Below are 20,547 nucleotides of genomic sequence, written 5' to 3' on the forward strand. Positions count from 1 at the left end.
TACAACAAAGGAGACACTGAGATATAATAATGATTTTTTTTAAAAAAAATCTGCTGGTAATCCATAGATATTCCTTCAGTGGCCACTGTCACCGTGTTCTATGAATAACAGATATATTGGGACAAAGGACTTTTTTCAGCCTCATGGCCAAGCCTCCAGGAGCTGCATGTCAGCAATGGAAGGGTCCAGAATGAAAGTGGGTGTCAGCAAAAGTGAGCAGAGCCAGAACTTTTCATTCCACCCCTCATTCATGCACTACACACATCTCATAGAATCCCGAGGGTCATCTGGTCTTGCAATGCAGGAATCTCAACTAAAGCATCCATGACAAATGGCCATCCAATCTCTGGCTAAAAACAGAGATGGTTTCTATGTGTGGCCACTGATTTACTTCCATACCCTCCACTCCACCTGCAGAAGAGGACACAAATTTGCCTATGACACAGAGCAAATCCTTGCATGTGGGTCAGAAAGCCCACTGGCCCCAGAAAACCCTGTTGGCACTCCTGACTGAAGCTGTGAGGGAGAGAACTGGATGGGTAGCCAACCTACTTCAACAAGAACATAGGAAGCCACCTTGCACTGAGTCAGGCCATTGGCCCATCTAGCTCAGAACTGTCTGCACTGACTGGCAGCAGCTCTCCAGGGTTTCAGACAGGAGTCTCTTTCAACCAGGTATTGAACCTGAGACCTTCTGTCTGCAAAGCATGTGTCCTACCGCTGAGCCGCCACTCTTCCCCTATGCGGTAGGCACACTGCTTCAGAACCACGGAGAGCTCCCAGCATCAGTAGTATACAAGCGGCCAAGCCAAGGCTGCCATTTTAAAGTGAGTTAAAATTGTGCGGAATTACATTTACTTTTTCCCTTTGAAAAAAAATTAAATAATTTTAATTTCAGTATAATTAAAATAGGGGTAAACATGTACTTCATGCTGTGGAGTGAGCACTGAGGAACGTTGCCTGGGGAGTTAACAGAGCCATGCTTGAAGGTTAAGAGCTGTGGCAAAAAGGTCAAAAAGGAAATAATCCGAGTCCCTTTCATTGGTTTAAGTGTTTAAAAAGATTCATAACTGCGCTGAATGTATTTAAGGTTGGATATTTTGATATTGGTATTCTGCTCATGCTGCATATAATTCATTGGTGCAGTATCTCGCCGCATTTAGCAAAGCAGCAATAATAACTGTTGTGGGCTTTTTTAAAAAAGAGTTTTAAAAGGTGACTTTCATATTTAAATAAATCTGGAATGAGGACTTTGAGAGAGAGAGCAAAAAAACCCCTCACCATCACCCAATTATCTTTGCTGGCAAATGCCTTAAAATCTTGTCTATTGCTTTAGATAGATAAATAAGTAATTTTTTAATGTTAGAAAATCCCTGTACAGAGTGGAGCAGGTGGCATAGAAGATAGCAAACACCAACAATCCTTCAGTTTGGGACTGGGGCACCTTCATTAGTTACTTAGATGCTGAGGCCACCAGAATTAGAAATTGCTATATTCCCCTCTATTTTATTCCATCTCCATCACAGCCCAGATACCTCCCCCCTGCCCTGTATTTTTCAACTCTGAAGCCACTGTAGTTCAGTAGAAAGTTTTTTGGTTTTTTTAATAGTTTTGACCTCATTTCATCTCTCCAATGCATCATGAACTTACTGGGTAGCCATTGAGATGCTGCTGCCCATTTTGCAACTAATCAGTCAGTAGCACCATGGTGATTGTTGTGAATTTGAAAAAGGCAATAATTGTAAAACAACTGACAAGTGCAGCATAATTTAATAAGCAGCCTTAGATTTGTCCATCCTGGGCTCTATTGGCTACTCTGACTGGCAGTTGCTTTAGGGGGTCCCGGGAATCCTTTAAGTAGAGTGGCTAAGGATTGGTCCTGGGATCTTCTGCGTGCATAACATGTGCTCTACCACTGAGCTATGTTGCCTCCTCTCCACTGCTCCATGCCATATTGATTTCCATTGTGATATTTATTTATTTTGGCCAACTGTTATTGAACTTCAAGCACTGGAAACATGTGTTAAATCATGCATTTTACAACTCGTTCTTAGGTTTCCTTTCTTAGTATCATCTGATAGGAGGGGCAAAGTTTAAAAGGGGAGGAGAACTGTGCCTTTGAGTTATTCAGATGTCGAAGTTGCATGTACTTAATTTCAGTGACTTATCCTTCATTTGCAATCTGTTCTATGTGTTTGTGTGGTTCCTCCTCCCACCGTTTTGCAGAGCTCAGCTGACCAAGGGGAGACAAAAAGTGCCCAAACCAACCAACCTTCAAAAATGATCCCACCGAAACAGCCCTTGTATACGATGCCACCACAGGCCTCATCACCCTATCCTGGCTTGGGCTCCTTCTTGTCCCCAGCAGACCTGCAGAGCTACCGTGGACACCCTCACCCCGGCCTCTCCAGGACCCTCAATTCCAAACCCATGTTGCCCAGCATCAGTGCCTCGCCACCCCCTTCTTTCCAGATCAGCCCCCCTCTCCATCAGCAGCTGTCTTTGCACCACCCACAGAGCTCCATCCTCAACCAGTCCCTCAGCATGCAGCAGGTCCCACAGCAACCCATCTTGTCTCCTTCCATGGCACTACAGGTACAGCCCCCAATGAACTCTTCACCACCAGGCCAGCAGGTGAGTGGCTTGAGCCCTAAATTACCATTCTTAACCATCAATTCTGCACATCTGGGTTTTGCGAACTTGTGGCTGAACTAGACACACTCCTCAAAAGATCCATGATTGGAGTGTCCCTTGGTTATTTGTTTTGCTAATCAGCAGCCCCTACTGGGCTGCTTTGAACACTGGGGAAATGGTGCTTCGGAAGAGCGTGCCCTACTTCACCCTTACAGTTAACGATTTATCACAAATCTGCTGATCTTACCTTCTTTGTTCGTCCCTGTTAACACTCTGGAAAAGCAAACCACGATCCCTGGCAAGAATTGTGGTTTCGTTTTGCTCAAGCAAACTATGGTCAGCAAGCCCTAGAATAAACCTTGGTTACATGATCCCTGATTTGGACATGACGCTAAGCCAAAGGTCATGGTTTGTTTCTCCCATGGGAGGAGCAAAGATAGTGAAATAACAAACATTCATGACAAACCATTAACCATTAATGTGTGAACAAGACCACTGTTTCAGCCTTTCCTTCCTCCTATGGCTTTCCCCCCATGTGAATGCTACCCTTCCTCCAACTGCTGTTAGCTCCAAAACGGGTAAAAGACAGGAATAGCATCTTTTGCTGTCTTTTCCGCTTGTTTAGCTAGTAGCAATTTTTGGTGAGTGTGGGCTGATTTACACTGGGGGAAAGGCATGGGAGGAAAGGCTTAAACATCTCCCAGAGCATAATTTCCCTGATCTTCAAAGGGGCTACCCATCAGGAGCCTCCTGAATCACATCAAGTTGGCACACCCAAGACTACTTTTTCAAATGGCACGTAAAGGCCATTAACTGTCATTACTTTCTGGGTTGGAATAATTTGAATCCTATAATAAAATGCACCACCTTGTTGTGGGAGGTTTCTATATACTGCCCCCAAATGGAGCAATATATTAGCCAGGCACACCAAAGCACCGGTGGCAAAAGCTCAGCATTGCTGCTGCTGTGCTAACTAATGGAGATTTCGGCAGTCAGGAGTTCTTATATTGAAAAGCATTTCAAAGTTATGCCCCTCATTTTCAAGTGTGTGGATTTGTTCATCAAGACGGATCCTGTGAATTTATCATTTTGCGTTCAAAGGTGAATCTGCAGTGCAGTTTCCCCACAGGTTATGTGTTCAGGACGTCTGTCATATAGGTAATTGGATACATGGACTTATATGAGCAGAACCTTCCATGTTCCTGAACTCTCAGAGTTGGTATTTTCCTTGGATTCTGAGCTGCCTTGTATTTGCACCTGGTTGATGTCAATTGGGGGTGGGGGTGGAGAGAAATAGCTTTATTGAAAGTCTTCCTTCTGAAATGTCACATCATGGTTATCCATATTCTGAATATTATAATAGCATAATGCTCCTAGCTTTCTTTTGGGAATTGAGAGTGAGAAGTGATCTGCAAATATGAACATTTTTGTCATGGTTTATCACTGTGGTAGTTTGCAACGTAGTAATTTAGATCAAAATCTTCAAACCAGCTTCAAAATAATTATAGTGAAGTAGAACTAACACTAATTAAAGTCAGTTGAAGAGCTCTAAAGTAGGTGAACTTGGAAATGGAGTATTTTGCATCACTGGTCCAAAATTTTTTATAAACCTTGTTGCTTGAATTCCTTGTTCAGATCTCATCTTTTCCTAGTTAATAGATGCTGTTCATTTGATTATGATTAAACCATACACCAGCATCTGCAACAGCATCTCTCATTAGACTGTCTCTCAAGCTTTTTTGGAGTCAAAAAGGTGTCATCAGATGAAGCAACAGTGCTTGTAAAGATTCTCCTCACCACATTACTTTTACTTCAACTACTTTAATGCCTTAGAGCAGTGAGAGACGCATTTCTTTTGGGGAAAGTGTTTATGATTGCAAAGAAACAAAACAAAAACATAGATGCAGGCAAAAGCATCTATGTGTCATTGTGCATAATATGGGCAATAAATGTGGAAGGAATTTTTCTCAAAACATGACCTTGTAAAACAAAGAAGAGAAAGAAAGCAGGTGATTTCTTTAGAGAATAAACATCCTGTTGTATATTTTCACTTTGGTCTTGATTTAAATGAAGTTCTTGAACATATTGCTATCCATACATTAAAGCACTTTGCTCAGCTGGGATTCTGTTTGGAAGTTATAGGTAAAGCCAGACAGTTTTGCCCATATCCTGCTTTATAACATTTTCTTTTCCGCTGTTCTTCCACGTTTAGGACTTCTCTCATATTTCATCTGAGTTTCAGAACAGTGTTGGGCCGCGATCACCTGCTGCATCAAACCCCCCAGGAAATACCGAGTGGGACAATGAATACCCCAGCAGAGAGTGCGGAATTAACCACTGCAGGCCAGTAGACAAAATAAGTAATTTCAGCATGTTTAGAGGGCTGTCTAAATGATGGAAGTAATCAAAGCACCATGTTTCAAAAACATTCATACTTGTTTTGTGCATGAGCGTTTTTATTCAATACCTTTCCAAGGAATAATGCTATATTGTCTTCAGAACAATTGTGTTTTCAGACTAAAGTGGCCCAGTGTTAACTTGACAAAAACTCAACTTTTTTCTTTACCTGTCCTTTCTTTTATGAGTTTGTACTTATGAACGTGTACCAATAAAATGGTTAGAACTCTCGTGGATATGTGATGTGATAGTTAAACCGATTATGTCGGATTGAATAATTAAGGCATGATGATTGAGCATGTCTGCACCCAGAGGTTTTTGCTTTTGCATTTCCTCATAGCCTTCTATAACTTCTGCTAGCTGAAAGTAGTAATACATCTGTATCTTTTCCTTTATCAAATGGCACGTGTGCATGCTGGCTTTCAATGCTTTCAGTTCACTCTTTAGAGTTACAAGAAAACTCTTACTAGAAAGTAGGAGGTACTTTCCCAAGCGTTTTGAATCAAATGAATTTCCCAGATCTTCTGTGGATCAGCTGTGCCTAGTCTTCTACTTGCCTGCCTTCCAAATGTTCATAGTTTCTAGAATTAATATCAGAACTGGTCATTTGCTCTTGCTGCAACCTTCCATTCTTTCCCATTATTTTCTCCTCCATCTAAATCAGGTGAGGAAGCTGTGGCCCTCTAGAATTTGTTCTACTCCAACTCCCATCAGCCCTAGCATGCTGGGCCAGTGACAATGGATTATGGGAGTTGTAGTCCTACAATAGTAGGAGGCGGGTCCCTTCTTTAAGTAATGCACATGAACAAATGCATTGCAACCCTAGGCTTTTTTTTAAAGCAATCAATTGCACATGATTGCATCAACAATGCATTCAGTATACAAGCAAGAATCCCCATACAAAGTGCCACCATCCTGCTGGTGCTCATCTAGTTCTGAGCATATGCAGTGTGAATTTTCTTTATGATTTGCAAAAAATGTAGGGCTGAGCTAAATGTTGAGTCCATTGCTTCCTACCCACAAGACACCTGAGTCAGAATATGAAGCATTGCTTACAGCATGATATGTGAATACTCCTCTAGATAAAAAAAAAAGTTCCTTGCATAATGAATACTAGCATGGCATGAAGAAAGCCAGTTAGGAACCATTCTTCTTGATACCTGCTTCCTATGTACAGAGCATTTTTTGATGTATGAAGAATAAGTCAGTTCTGTCCACTAAAGCAGTGTAACTAAAATCCATGTTTATCATCTCATCTTTGATTTGTAAGAATAAGGCTCTTCTCACTGATTGGCTACACATCTGTTTTTATATATTGCTGGGTAGAAATGCACAGAAGGGGAAGCTTAGCCTTTCCCCCCTTCAGTCCTGTATCCATTGCAAACATAAACCAGTTTGACTGGCACATGTCATCTGCTTCAAATAAAGAATCTCATAAAGGATCCTAAGAACCACAGTTCTCTGTGGCAGTTTGGTCTTATAATCTCTCAGTACCTTTGTGGGGGGGAAGCCCCACAATTCCCAGGGTTCCCTGGGAGGTGCCATGATAGGTCAGTTGCAATGTGGATTAAGCACTGGGCTTTGTTTTGTTTAAGAAGACAGGAATATGTTATTGAAACTTCAAGTTTTATCTATGGCATCACTCCATCCAGAAATACAACATTCATCTCTACTCTCTGTGGTCATCCAGTGGAGTTTCTGCATAGAGAGCATCTCCCATCCTTTCTGTAGCACAAGTGAATATTGTACTGGTCCCTGAGGATTACTTCTGTCTGTTTTGAAGCTGCTTTGCTGCAGGGATTTCCCGCCCAGTGTCCTCTTTGTGAATGTAAACCCTACCTCCCCACCCTGCCACCAGGGGAAGCCTGAAAAGTTTTTCTTGCTGTCCTTTGAGACAACTTGTCTCCAGTACCATGGCAAAACAGTTCTGTACACATAAGGCCTAAAGTGTTACAACTTGGCTGTGTAAATTTTGATAGTGCTTAAATGTTGGCATTTAGAGGAGGAACTGAGCACCCTGTTTTCAAATGTTTACTGTTTAAGTGATTTTTTTAGGTAAATACTGACCTTAAAAAAAAAGTGGCCAACGTTTTAAATTATAGCCAGGGATTGCAGGTGCTTAGCTAGAGGCAAACAGCTACAGCCTTTTCCCAGTGGCAAACTATTTTTATTTGTTTTTTTTCATATGTAAGATCCCAAGTTAAAAGGTCTCATTTTGCATTACTGAGAAAGACTCTTGCTGAAGACATGCCACACTATGTACATTTAATGCACATTTAAAATACATGGCTTCCCCCAAAGGATGCTGGAAATTGTAGTTCCTAGGATTCTTTGAGGGAGAAACCATGGCTTTAAATGCATGACGTGGGTGTGACCTTGTCCCTGCTAGTCAGAGAATGCCTTCCATCCATCCAGGTGTCCATCATTTCATCCACAAGCCCGCTGTGGAAGCATACCAACTCTGTTTGGGTCAGACGTACATCCTTCTTCCAAAAACGCATTTCTCCTGTTTGTAGCAAAAGCTGCTGAGCACAACTCTGATTGACTAGAAACAAGTGAGAAAGCTAACCCACATCCCCTCTATCTTTTCCAAACTGCTTCCTCCCGAAAAGGATAAGGGAGTGGAGGAGAAGACTCGGGAATTTCTTTCTTTTCCTTTTCTTAAGTTCCATTTGTATGCCTTCCCACCTCCAGCACCAGAGTGCACATTTATCTATTGTATTATTAAAGGACCAGACAAAGAGGTAAAGTGGCAAAAGATGCTTTTCTGAGACAAGGCTGCCTTTCTGCAACAAGGCTGCCTCACCTTCACCTCCATTAGGTGGAAATGGAATTTGGGAAATTCAAGGCCCGACTTCAAGGCCCCTTCCTACAAAGAGAGAGCGGGGAAGTGCTCTTCCTTAAATAATCTGGAAAGTTCAAGAGAAGGCATAAATGTTTTGGAATGCCAGTGCTTAATGCTTTTTGAACTTGTGTAGAGGAAATGCTTGTTTGGGTCCTTCATACTACACGTATCCACACAGAACTTGCTGTGGAATAAATAGTACCTTGCAGTAGGAAGAAACGGTGTGGTATGTTATTTTTATAATAATGTGGGAGGCAAATAAGCAATTTCAAGCATATTTGGCATTCAGGACTTTCCAAAATATTGCTGTTTCTATTGGTTCTATGTGATGCTGTTTGCAGCAAAAAGGGGCTAATTTTTAAACATTCCATGTAAGTCTCTCTCTCTCTCTCTCTCTCTCTCTCTCTCTCTCTCTCTCTCTCTCTCTCTCTGTGTGTGTGTGTGTGTGTGTGTTTGTGTTTCTCTGTGTCTCTCTCTCACACACATACGCACTTCAGAAGGCAGGTTATGTAATGAGACACCTGTTTTGGGGCTGATGTAGGTTAGAAGCCTCTCAAGTGCAGCTTCATTATATAGCTTAATATCAAAATAATATATAACCCAATATAAAAGTTGCATTATTTAGGTGTATTGGCATGCTGAAGAATGCTAGAGTACCTTAATGAAACATGAATGCAGCAGGCAGGTAGCCGCTCTAAGGAAGGAAAACAAGCTCTTGGCATTCTGGCAAGATGCAGTATTGTGTACACAGTGCCCCATACCATTCATGATCAAAGCGCTCACATTTCATGCCTTTGTCACAGTGAAAATGTCAGATTTCATGGTTTTATCTCATATTCCTGGAAAATCATATTTAAACCATGCAGATTAGGCTAAGGATGACAGAAAATCATTAAAGCAGATTATGAGGTGAACTAACTTCTGCAGCAAAATTCAGTGTGGGGCATATATTTTTTGGCAGGGGGTGGGTGAGGGTTGCTGATGATTCTGGCCTCCCTCACAATGTATGACAGTCTGCATCAAATGTCATCCCTGGACGAATCGTGCTCACAGTCTTCTCGTACTATTTGATGCTTGCAATGAACACACCGTTGTTCTTTTAAAGTCAGCATAATTCAAACATCTGTTATGAAGGTCTAACATAGGCAGTGCACCTTGGACAGAATCAGTGGTCTTGGGTCAATCTGATGATAGGCACAGTGTAATCCTTTGATAATGGGATTCAGGAGGAAATGAATGGCACTATAGTACAATTGTTTAATTCCATAATTGTAGGAAATGCACTTGGCTATTCAGTAAATATTATAATGGCAACATGCCTCTCATATGCTCTTGGATGCTATAGCCCTAGACCATACTACCTTGCTAAAGTTAGCAAACCCAGCCTCCTTCCTAATTCGTGTTCTTTTTGTGTGTTTTTTCAAACAGTATATGTTTGTTCAGATTCTGTAGGGGCTGGGACTTAGGCTGGATCTAGACACATCAAAAAAAAGTTTCAGGAAAACATGTTGTAAACTTCACAAACAGAAATCACGTTGATGAAAGATGAGGTGTTTGGTGGTTGTTGTTGTTGTTTTTTTTTTTTTGCAATATACCTCCAGCATAGTGCAGACTTATATAAAGAGAGGTGGTATGGATGGTCTGCAGAAATTTTGAGCCATCCACACACACCTTGCAATTTTTGCAACCTTGATTTGAAGCATGTTTATCATATAATTTGTGAGCACAAATAGCACAAAAGTTGCTTTGACTATTCTACTTATTGTAGATTTTGATTATCTAGTGGAACAAACCAGACCCATAAAGCTCCAGACATTTTGAAGGCTTAAACAGTAGCACCTCATCTCTAGCTGGTGAGGCACAGATATTGGCTTTGGAAGGGCATTGAATGCATTGTTACTTGAGATTGTTGCTTGTTACAGGAACATGGAGAGTTCAATACGATGCAGTTTCCTTTTTTGCATCCTCAGAGCTTCTTGTGAAAATGCTTCAGCACTATCAGGACTGTGTGCCAAATCTGAAGTGCAGCAGCATCTGAGCAGCAGATCTTAGAACCTTGCCATCAATATTTGCTCTGTTACTTTACTCAGGCTTGTTCCATCCTAATAATGGTCATGACCGCTGGGTTTTTCTCATTAAAGGCTACTGCTGTGTTTATTTTTCTTCTCTGTTTATCAGACATTAGACCACTGAATAATTGTCAGCCGCTCTCATCTCTCACAGTTAATTATTGTTTACCCTTCCATGCCACCATGTATGATCTGCTCTCTGGCCATCTTAATCAAACTTTGTAATTTAGGCTGTGTTCTTTAAACCTTTTAGTCCAGAGTGGTCATGGGAGCACCCTGGGATAAGCAGCTTGAACAGAGCATTAGTCTGTGAAGCAAATCGCACAGACCTGCTGACTTGCATACAGTCAGTTTGTCCAAACAAAAACAGACTACACTAATTCATGATGGAGACTGGAAGATTCATTCCAAATTATTCAGTCTTCCAAATCACTTGAGTAAGTGAACAAACACCGTAAGAAAGGAGAGATAAAACATAGTAAGCGCACTTAGTTTGGATTCAATTATTTATAGCAATGCCTGTAATGTGTTTGGGAGAGTAGTTTGTAAAATTAATGAAGTTTTGGTACTAGAAGACCTCACTACTTTGTCTACGTATTAAATCTTTGCTGAGGATAGGAAGACAGAACATCTTAAACGCTCCTTATAAAAAAGTACAGATAAGTGAATTATAAGAGAGAATGTGATGGACATGATAGGATGCTGACTTCTTTTGCAAACAGATATATCAGTGAAGTGCTTCACTCTGTTCTCATTATTCCTACTCCAGTGTTTTTGAAGGGAGAGTTAATCTCCAGGGCACAAACCAGCAAAGATTTGCTACCACAGAGAGCCAAATTTGGGGTGACAGTTGTGGGCCAATCTATTTAAAGCTGTGTAATGGAGAGCAGGGGTCCAGTTTAAAAACAAAAGAGCTAAGAAGCCATGCAAGTGAGGGGTGCTTAAATTGCCCTGAAATCTCCAGTCTTTTACTTCCTTGTAGCCTCTTCTTCTCCTACCCCTAAGGAGCTGAACTCATTCTCATGGTTTGGCAAAAAGATTAGATAGATAGATAGACAGACAGACAGACAGATAGATATCATTAAATTAACCTAACAGGTTTTCATTACTTTGACATTTGTGTTTGTGCCTCACCTTGATTGAGTTGGCTATTCATAATCTGGCAAAAAGAAATTGTTTCTGTTCTTTGAGAGGGCAACTTTTTTAAACATCCTTTTTCGAAGTCATAGTGTGCCACTTCAATTTGCATTAGATTCAACAGCATACATACCATTGGTTTTGATTATTGTGTTTTTCACCTAAGATCTCTGTAATCATTATGAATTTCAAGCCAAGGAAAGAAGGATTGCCCTTTAATCTGCCTTCCCATCTATTTGTAATTTACAAGCACAGACGATCCTAATGCTGCTATCAAAAGCTTGGATAGTTGTATCCCACATTTTAAAAATCCAGTTTGTGGCAATTACAGTATATAGCAAGTAGGGAATATATAAACCTATATACCAGTATGGAATATATTCTAGATGTGCCTGCTAGCCTGGTGGTTGTATTATGATTATGATTAATATTATTTTTCACAATCTCACCCATCCTCTTCCTTCTGTTTCTCTTACAGCATGCTGCCAAGGGACAAGTCACTCTACCTCACTTAAACCCTGACATCTCCATTCCGCAAAGGTGAAAAGGAAGGACATTTAAGAGGGTCTGTGATACAGGCTACCCAGATGGGCATCAAGCAAGTCACAAGGGCAAGAGAGCACCTCGCCTTTGGCTTCATATCCTGGCTCTGAGAGCAGCTTATGCCTTTCCTTCTCTTCTCTTCTCCTCTTCCTCCTCCCTCCCTTTCTCCTTCTTCTCCGAAGTCCTATTGTACATGGAAGCCAACCTTGCATAAATCACAAAGAACAAAATTTACAAAGGACCACCCCCCCAACCCCACCTGCCTGCCCCGCGCGCCTTTCTCTGCTTGCCACCAGCTTAGCTATGGACCATTTTCCTAGCGAACTGCTTTTTAGATTCAGCACAGACCCAGGCGCCGCGCTCACTCAGAGGCATTAGGCTTGGCTCAGCAGGAGGAGACACTCTTTCGATGACTTGCTAAATGGCACTAACCTTTGTGCAAGACAAATGTGAAGTCTGTTGTGAATATTGTACATGCGAAAGGCCTCAGATGTCTGGCAAAAAAAAAATTAAATTTAAAAATTAAAAATTAGAACCTGTTGTTTGGAGGTTAGGTGGACAGAGCAGATGGGAAGCAGAAGTGCAAATATGAGAGGGAAACAATGTGAAAAGACCATGAAAAATATAATTTGTTGGATAGTTGTAAGTAGCTTAATAAATGTTTTAGAACTGTGCTAAAGACATCTTTAAGATTTTTTTGTGGAAGAAATTAGTAGTTTCCTTTATAGTAAAAACATTTTATATTAATTGTAGCACATTTTTTTAGTTATACATAGAATGGAGATGTGTATAAAAAGAAACAAACAAAAAAAAACACCCTGCCAAACTCGTTTCTATTATTTGTACAGCAAGAAATGGACAGTTTATATCCATGTTATATGGCATTATTATATTTTTTTCAGCCATATGTCCATCTATTTAAAATTGCTGACAAGGATTTTTGTCTATTTATGAAAAAATTAGAAAGCAGATTACAGTTTATGAAAAGTGCGTTTTCCATGGTTTTTTTTTTAATTATTATTTTTTTATTTTCTTTGTGGTGCTGTTTATGCAGTACCTGCACATTTTGGCTCACAATGCTTATCTTACCTTTCTTTATAATAAAACATATGAAAAGTAGAAACAAAGCAGCCTCATTCTTTTGTGGAACACACACAGGTGCTGTTCTGTGTCGGTTCCGTGATGGAAGTGCCAACTGTTCGGAGACACAAAATACTGTTACATTTCATGTGCTGCCAAGTCCTGAGTGGCTAATGATGTACCTGCACAATGAAATGCAAGATCATAGGCTTAAGAACAGCCAGTGTGCTTTGCTACATTAGCTGGGGCCCTACAATCCTGCGGTCCTGCAATACTGTGATCCCAGGAGGAAATAGGAAGCATGGTGCAGTGGGTGGCTTGAGAGGTCAAACACTGGAAAGGAAATCCTATGTCAGATATCCCCTCCCTGCTGGAAGGTTCTGCAACCCTCGTCCTACTGATGTTGGAATTTCAATATTGTTGTTTTGTTGGCATCTGCCTGTCTCACGAGACAATGGAGCGCATCTCTGGGACACTCCAGTCAAATCAAACCAATTGGCAGCACCAAAATGATCTCTCTGGGACACAAGCCTGGGCAGTGTGTATGGAGGTCCTGGGCTGTCCCAGACGACCAGACCACCACCACCCCACCCCAACTTCACTGATGTGGTCCAAATGAAAGTAGAGCAATATGTTTGGCACCAGCTGGGCAGTAGGAGTTGCCAGGAGGAGGCATACAAGACACCATCCAACCGTCCTGGGGACTCCACCGGATTTGTGTAGGGTTTACTCCTTAGCCTTTTCTTCTCCTGAAGATATCCCACAAGGCAACATAGGTTCAGGATCAACATTGCCTTATCATAGAGGGGCTACCTTCCCAAGCTGACGTGCTCCATCTGCCCTTACTCCAACAGTAGTAGGACTGGAAGGGGGGGTGTCCCAGGGATGGACTGCCGAAGGCATGGTCCAAAGGTCACAAACAGACACACATGCAAACTAGGGAGAAAACTATGGAGTTTTGTTCCCAGATGGACGGAAATAGTTAAAGTAAAAGAGAAAACTTGGGAAATTATGGAGATGCGCATGAGTGCCCTTCCACACATTTACTTTGATGGTTTCCCACCCCCTCCTTTAGGTCACAGACACTTGCTTTCTGCCTTAAGAGATCTTACTGCAGTTACTTGCCCCAATTTCGTGGGCTTATGGCTTATGGATGACCAAGCATGTGTGGAGTTCCTCTACCAATGAAAATTTTCATTTTCACCTCAGTGGAAGGGGCAGCCCTATGCCAAACAAGGAAATGCATGCAAGGAGCTAGTGCCCTTCAGACTGAAAGTGAACAGGGAAACCAACAGAAGCGTCCTGTTAGACTTTTGAAAATAACACATTTACAGTCATACCTCGGGATACAGACGCTTCAGGTAGCGTATTTTCGGGTTGCGCACTGCACCGAACCCAGAAATACCGTTACTTCTGGGTTTTGGCGCTTGCGTGTGTGCAGAAGCGCCAAATCGCAACCCGCGTGTGCGCAGACGTGGCGCTGCGGGTTGCAAACGTGCCTCCCGCACGGATCGCGTTCGCAACCCGAGCATCCACTGTAAGCTTTCATGGACTAGAGTCCACTTCATCAGGTGCATGATGCATTTGCTCAGTCAGGAGTTCATGTATTCTGGACTACAACTATTGTCTATTGGCAAAGCAACCTTGAGTCCACTCAAATATTTATTGGTTGGAACCATTGTGTGGAAAGTGTACTTGAGGTAAAAAAGGTAAAGGACCCCTGGATAGTTAAGTCCAGTCAAAGGTGACTATGGGGTTGCGCCGCTCATCTCGCTTTCAGGCCAAGGAAGCCGGCGCTTGTCCACAGACAGTTTTCTAGTACCACTGTGGCGGGAAGGTAAATGGCATTTCTGTGCGCTCTGGCACTCATCATGGTCCTCCGTGTGCCAGTAGCAGTTTAGTCATGCTGGCCACATGACCCGGAAAACTTTCTGTGGACAAATGCTGGCTCCCTCAGCCTGAAAGTGAGATGAGCCCCGCAACCCCACAGTCACCTTTGACTGGACTTAACTGTCCAGGGGTCCTTTATCTTTACCTTTTTTACTTGAGGTCATTTTCTAATTGCAGTTTCAATGTCCTGATAATTGTAAAATCTTGGAGCTATGGTGTTCCTCCTCCCGTAATTCAGCGAATTAATCCTTTGTTGACACCTGCCATCCTTGGATTTTCTGAAAAGGGTGGATTGAGAGAAGACATGATTTCTGCATATGGTTGGGTCTGTTTAGGATCTGAATCCTATGCAAGTGAATCCAAAACACAAAAAGATCTAGGGGCACTATGCTTTTGGCAAAGAACCAGTCTTTTATCTGATATTTTGTGGTGGCAATGCATACTTCTCACACTTCAAACAAAAGGGCATTCGTGTTGCAATCTTACTATCAACTTGATAAGCCTCTAAATTAAGCACTATTCACAAGTTGGAGAATTCAATGTTTACTTGTTTACTTGTGTTCTACATAGCATGAACTGATAGATATAGTCATCTGCTGAATAATGCACTGTTCTTATCTGCCAAAATCAGGGAGAAAGTATAATGCCTATACTGTGGTACCTCTGGTTACGAACTTAATTGGTTCCGGAGGTCCATTCTTAACCTGAAACCGTTCTTCACCTGATGTACCACTTTAGCTAATGGGGCTTCCCGCTGCCGCCATGTGATTTCTGTTCTCATCCTGGGGCAAAGTTCTTAACCTGAGGTACTATTTCTGGGCTAGCTGAGTCTGTAACCTGAGGTGTTTGTAACCCGAGGTACCACTGTACCTGGTCTTTTTTCGGCTACCACACAACCCACTTTTCTCAGTTTAGCAGTAATGTTTTAGATTCAAGTAATTGGATATAAGCCAGTTCTGCCCTGTTGATTTCAACAGAACAAGAGGTGTGTGTGCGTGCGCGCACACACAAAAAAAAACCTATACCACATACAATTATAGATCACTGTTGAACAAATACAGACGTAAAATAAAACCAAAATAAATAAACAGATATGTGAGTGCAAGAAAGGTAGTGACTAGAACTATTCATAACGGACATAATGGTAAAACAAGACACGCTTACAAAACATGAACCCTATTATACTGAGGGAAAGTAATTAAAGTATTCAAATGTCCTGAGTCACTTTATGAGCCATATTCAGTCATAGGTTGATGGCCGGGGGGGAGGGACGGGATGCTCCTTGGCCATGTTTCTCCCTGCTTGCAAACAAAATAAAGTCAGACCAAACAGGTATGAAAGCATCCTTTTTCCTTTAGCCCCTAAGGACTCCCAGCTTATTAGTTAGTTTTTTTTCTGGTAGGACAGTATCCCACACTTTAGTGTACTGAGTAGTAAGATTGGCCCTGTCTACATTTTTCCAAAGCTGGTGGTAATTCTAGCTGCTATAAGCAGGTGCACTATCAAGTCTTTATTATACAATTTTTTGTTATGCTTGATACATATAGATAAGTGCTACGTAATTGAGAAGTTGGTATAATGTGGCACTTCTTTCTCGGAATACCATTGCCCAAAGTTCTTGCAATCTAGTACAACCTCACTATGGGTGGAGGTACAATCCAATTTCTGAACTCCCTCCAGCACTTTGGGGATGCAGATGAATTTATGTATGAGAGTCTTCTAGGAGTCAGAATAAGAGTCACTTGACTACAGTTAATTTAGCATGCCTAAGTTGTGTCTCATTCTCCAAAAGCAAGAGCTATCAAAATCACTTCATTAGTCATTTCAGTATAACTAAGGGTTTACAGCGCAATTCTATACATGTTTACTCAGAAGTAAGTCCATTGAGTTCAAAGGGGCTTAAATCAAAGGTTAGTCTATACAGGGTTTCAGTCTTAGACATGTAATTAAACCGAGCCCCCTTCTTTTAAGTAGCTCTGTTCATGCTGTCATTTTGACATAAAATCAATGTTATCCTGATTTTTTGACATCAATTTCTTGCAAGCCTCTTTTTTTTTTTCTTGCCAATGTTGGAAACCTTCGTAGTTGGGCTTTCTAAGGAAAAAGAAAAGCAGCACTGAGGTCATACCCGAGTATTATTTTCACAATTGTCTGAAACGTTTATTTCTGTTTTTCATTTCTTTTGACAGCACAAAAATATATGCTCCCAGGCTCTGAGCCTAATTTCAAATAATTATTAGCAAACAAACATTTTGCTCATAAGAGGCCTGTCAATAAAGCATGATGCACGACAGGCAAATCCAAGTAAATCCACCTGACTGTTAAGATCAACATTGTTTTGAATGACATGTTATACCTCCATAGGAGTAATCCAGTTCCAGGCACCTGTCACCACCTCACCTAACCACATTGCTAATGCAATGTGTGACACAGCCATGACCTATGAATATCTGAATATGCAGGTGCTCATTCACTCAAATTTTTATTTATTTATTTACTACTACCGTGGTACCTCGGGTTAAGTACTTAATTCGTTCTGGAGGTCCATTCTTAACCTGAAACTGTTCTTAACCTGAAGCACCACTTTAGCTAATGGGGCCTCCCGCTGCAGCCGCGCCGCCAGAGCACGATTTCTGTTCTCATCCTGAAGCAAACTTCTTAACCCAAGGTACTGTTTCTGGGTTAGCGGAGTCTGTAACCTAAGCTTATGTAACCTGAAGTGTATGTAACCCGAGGTACCGCTGTACTATTATATTTATTTATATCCCACTCCCCCCCAAAAAAACTGAGACAAAAATTAAAACAATATGGATAAAACACAGGAAGCCAAACATATACAAAGTATAATCATTAACAGGTAATCAACTATATTAGAGTTAAAACAATATAAAAATCTATTTCAATGTTTTTAAGAATTTTAAAGTCCAGAGAGGAGATTCATAAGTAACTCAGGCTCAAGTGTCCCCATTACAAACAACATTAGGTAGAGCCCTGTTGAATCAGCCCAAAGACTTATCTAATCTAGCATCTTGTTCTCACAAGGGTCAATCAGATGCTTATGGGAATCCTGCCAGCTGAACATGAGCACAGCAGTGATTCCTAGCAACTGGTATTACTTCCTCCATCAAAAAAAGAGGGGCGTATGACTCATTCACCACAGAAATTGAATCAGTACCTGGTAAACAATGCCTGCCTCTGTGAGCCACTCAAAGAGCATATATATAGGTTAAGAGCTGGCAATACAAATTCCATAATAAATAAGTGGGGCCAATGGTATAGCTAGCAGTCAACAGCACACACATGCACTCAAATGCTGCAGAGATCTCAGATTAGCAAAGCTTCCCCAGAAAGCAAGTTTCCTAGAAGACTGGCCAGTGTTGTGTGGCTGAAATCCACTTGCATGCCCCAGGAGAGCAGGCAAGCAGAACCATCATAGCAGAGCCTCTTTTTTTAAGGGCATCCTCCATGTAGTGGAGCCCCATTCTTTGCAAGCAGAAGACAAAGCTGTTAAGCAAAAAAGGCATAAATCCCTTTGGATGCTAAATGATAGCCAGTGAAGCTTGCAATTGTGCATCACACCTCCCCTCCCTCTACCGCTATTGATCCGAATCCCATTTTTTAAATTAAAAAAACCCAGGAACTTGGAAAGGTAATAAATGCTACCGCAAAACTGTGAGCAGTTACATTCAGACGCAGTAGAATTTCATGCATCTAGCAATTAAATGTGTTAACTGCAGAGTCTATTTACTGAAGTAAAACATGGGTATGAAGTTAAAATCTACATAGAGATGTGTGGTCTGGTAATGAACTTATCATTAAGCCAAAGCAATCCATGAACTTAAACATCAAGGATGGATGGAATTGCAGCCAGGGCAAAAAAACTGAAATCCTTGAGTATATACATATATTTTAAGCAGACATTGTTATGTACTGAAGTTCTTACCCTGGGCCCGCAAATGAAGGATCAAAAGTGACGTTCAGTGATTGGATAGTTTGTATGCAAATGAAGGATCGAAAAGTGATGTTCAGTGATTGGATAGTTTTAGAAAATGGCAACAGTTACATTGTTCTGGAGCTCTATATAAGCAGGCTGACTGAGCTCCTCAGTTCAGTTCTGCTCCAGCTTACAAATAAAGAGCTGCTTTGGAAGAATCGCTGTGTCATCTGATATGTTCGCCCACAACTTAACAGACATCATTTGCTGCTTATTTACACAGTGAAAAGCACTTTTCCAAACAATTCATAGAGTGTGGAATTTGCTCAAACAAGAGGGTCACCAACTTGGATGGCTTTAACAGAATATTTGATCAATTTGTGGAGGATAAGCCTATCAATGGCTAGTAGCCACAAAGGCAATGTTCTGCCTCCATTGTTGCATACTGTCTATACTGTATACTAGTTGCTGGGAATCATTCAGGTGAAAGGTCTTGCCTGTGGGCTTCCTAGAGTCAACTGGCCACTCTGATAACCATATGCTGGACTAGGTGGGCCTTTGACCATCTCCAATAGGACCTTTCTTGTGTTCTTATGCTAAAGGTAAAGGGACCCCTGACCATTAGGTCCAGTCGTGGACGACTCTGGGGTTGCGGCGCTCATCTTGCTTTATTGGCTGAGGGAGCCGGCGTACAGCTTCCAGGTCATGTGGCCAGCATGACTAAGCCGCTTCTGGTGAACCAGAGCAGCTCACAGAAACGCCGTTTACCTTCCCGCCGGAGCGGTACCTATTTATCTACTTGCACTTTGACGTGCTTTCAGCAGGGGCAGGGACCGAGCAATGAGAGCTCAACCTGTTGCGGGGATTCGAAGCACCGACGTTCTGATCGGCAAAGCCTAGGCTCTGTGGTCTAACTCACAGCGCCACCCGTGTCGTTCTTATGCTAGTCTGCATTATTTCTATAGCAATGCAATTTCCAAAAGAAGAAAAGCCCTTGCTTCTGCAACCTTCAAGTGAAGGTGGTTTGTTTGGATGGCCCCTGGCTTCCTTGTCCCAGTTGACAGAAAGGCTGCAAACAAAGGATTAGAAAAAGCAGCGGACAAAGTTGACACGGAGCTTGTCAACATGGACTGCTTTGGTCTGTGTCCCTAGGCTGCTCTGTTGCTATGGAGCTCAGCACCAGAAAAGCAGATCCAGATTATACAGAGGGTTTGGAGAAATCATTACATATCTATAGAGTCCAGCTATTTTTCATAGTAGAGCAAGGCTGAGCTGTGATCTATTATCATTGTCTGCTCTTGCTTCCTAGTTGTTGTTGTTTTTAACCCCATAAGATTTCCTTTATATAACATGGGATATCTTGTATTATTAACATCAATAAAGGTCAATGGATACATTCAGTAGGGCACATCCTTATTGTTACTGCAGCAGCATTCCATATGCATTGATAAATGGGTTGTTGCAATCTAAATTTCTTTTCAAGAATAACTCAGTACAAACTCTGCTATACCATTTGCAAAGTGAGGATTGCTGAATATTGAACTACAAGTAGAAAGTCAAGTGGTCATGTTCTTTGTAGCAGAACCATCTTAGAATGTCTCAAATGGATGGTAAAGTTTTAAAAGAAGAAAGGAAACTTCTTTTGTATATTTTCTACATGAATCTTAACCAAGGATGTGTTTCTCCCTGAAAAAGCAGGATTCAGAAAAAGATGGAAGGAAGTCAATTCACCTTAGAGATGTGTGAAATCTTCTGTTTCAGGGCAGCCCAACTTTTCATACCAAGTGGGTTACAAGAGTACTTTCAGCACAGAACCTGTGGGCCACACGTTACCTTGTCGAGGGAGGGAGGCCAAACTCTTATGCCCCACAGCCCTCACACTGCCTTCCTAAGGAGGTGCAAGGCTCTGGCAGGGTCCCAGGGCCCTCCCATCTTCTTCCCAAAGCTGAGAAAGTGCTAACTAGGCTTTGGGAAAGAGGCTGGAGGACTCCAGGACCCTGTCAGAGCCATCAAGCCGC

At 41.7% G+C, this 20,547-nt stretch overlaps 1 protein-coding gene across 10 annotated transcripts in view; it reads left to right on the forward strand.

Moving 5' to 3' along the window:
• TOX2 (TOX high mobility group box family member 2) overlaps window positions 1-12,752 on the forward strand; it is a 220,198-nt gene extending 207,446 nt beyond the window's left edge. For 9 of the 10 annotated variants that reach the window (XM_053393915.1, XM_053393912.1, XM_053393918.1 and 6 more), the window contains 3 exons: window positions 2,227-2,634; window positions 4,847-4,977; window positions 11,561-12,752. In XM_053393915.1, coding sequence (XP_053249890.1) covers window positions 2,227-2,634; window positions 4,847-4,977; window positions 11,561-11,597 — 576 coding nt within the window. In that variant the 3' untranslated portion in view covers window positions 11,598-12,752. Of the gene's footprint in view, window positions 1-2,226; window positions 2,635-4,846; window positions 5,045-11,560 lie in introns of those variants that run through there. The other variant, XM_053393911.1, reaches the window with a different exon arrangement.
• Window positions 12,753-20,547: the final 7,795 nt, after the last annotated feature.

Source organism: Podarcis raffonei, chromosome 6 (assembly GCF_027172205.1).
Source record: "Podarcis raffonei isolate rPodRaf1 chromosome 6, rPodRaf1.pri, whole genome shotgun sequence".
Taxonomy (NCBI): domain Eukaryota; kingdom Metazoa; phylum Chordata; class Lepidosauria; order Squamata; family Lacertidae; genus Podarcis; species Podarcis raffonei.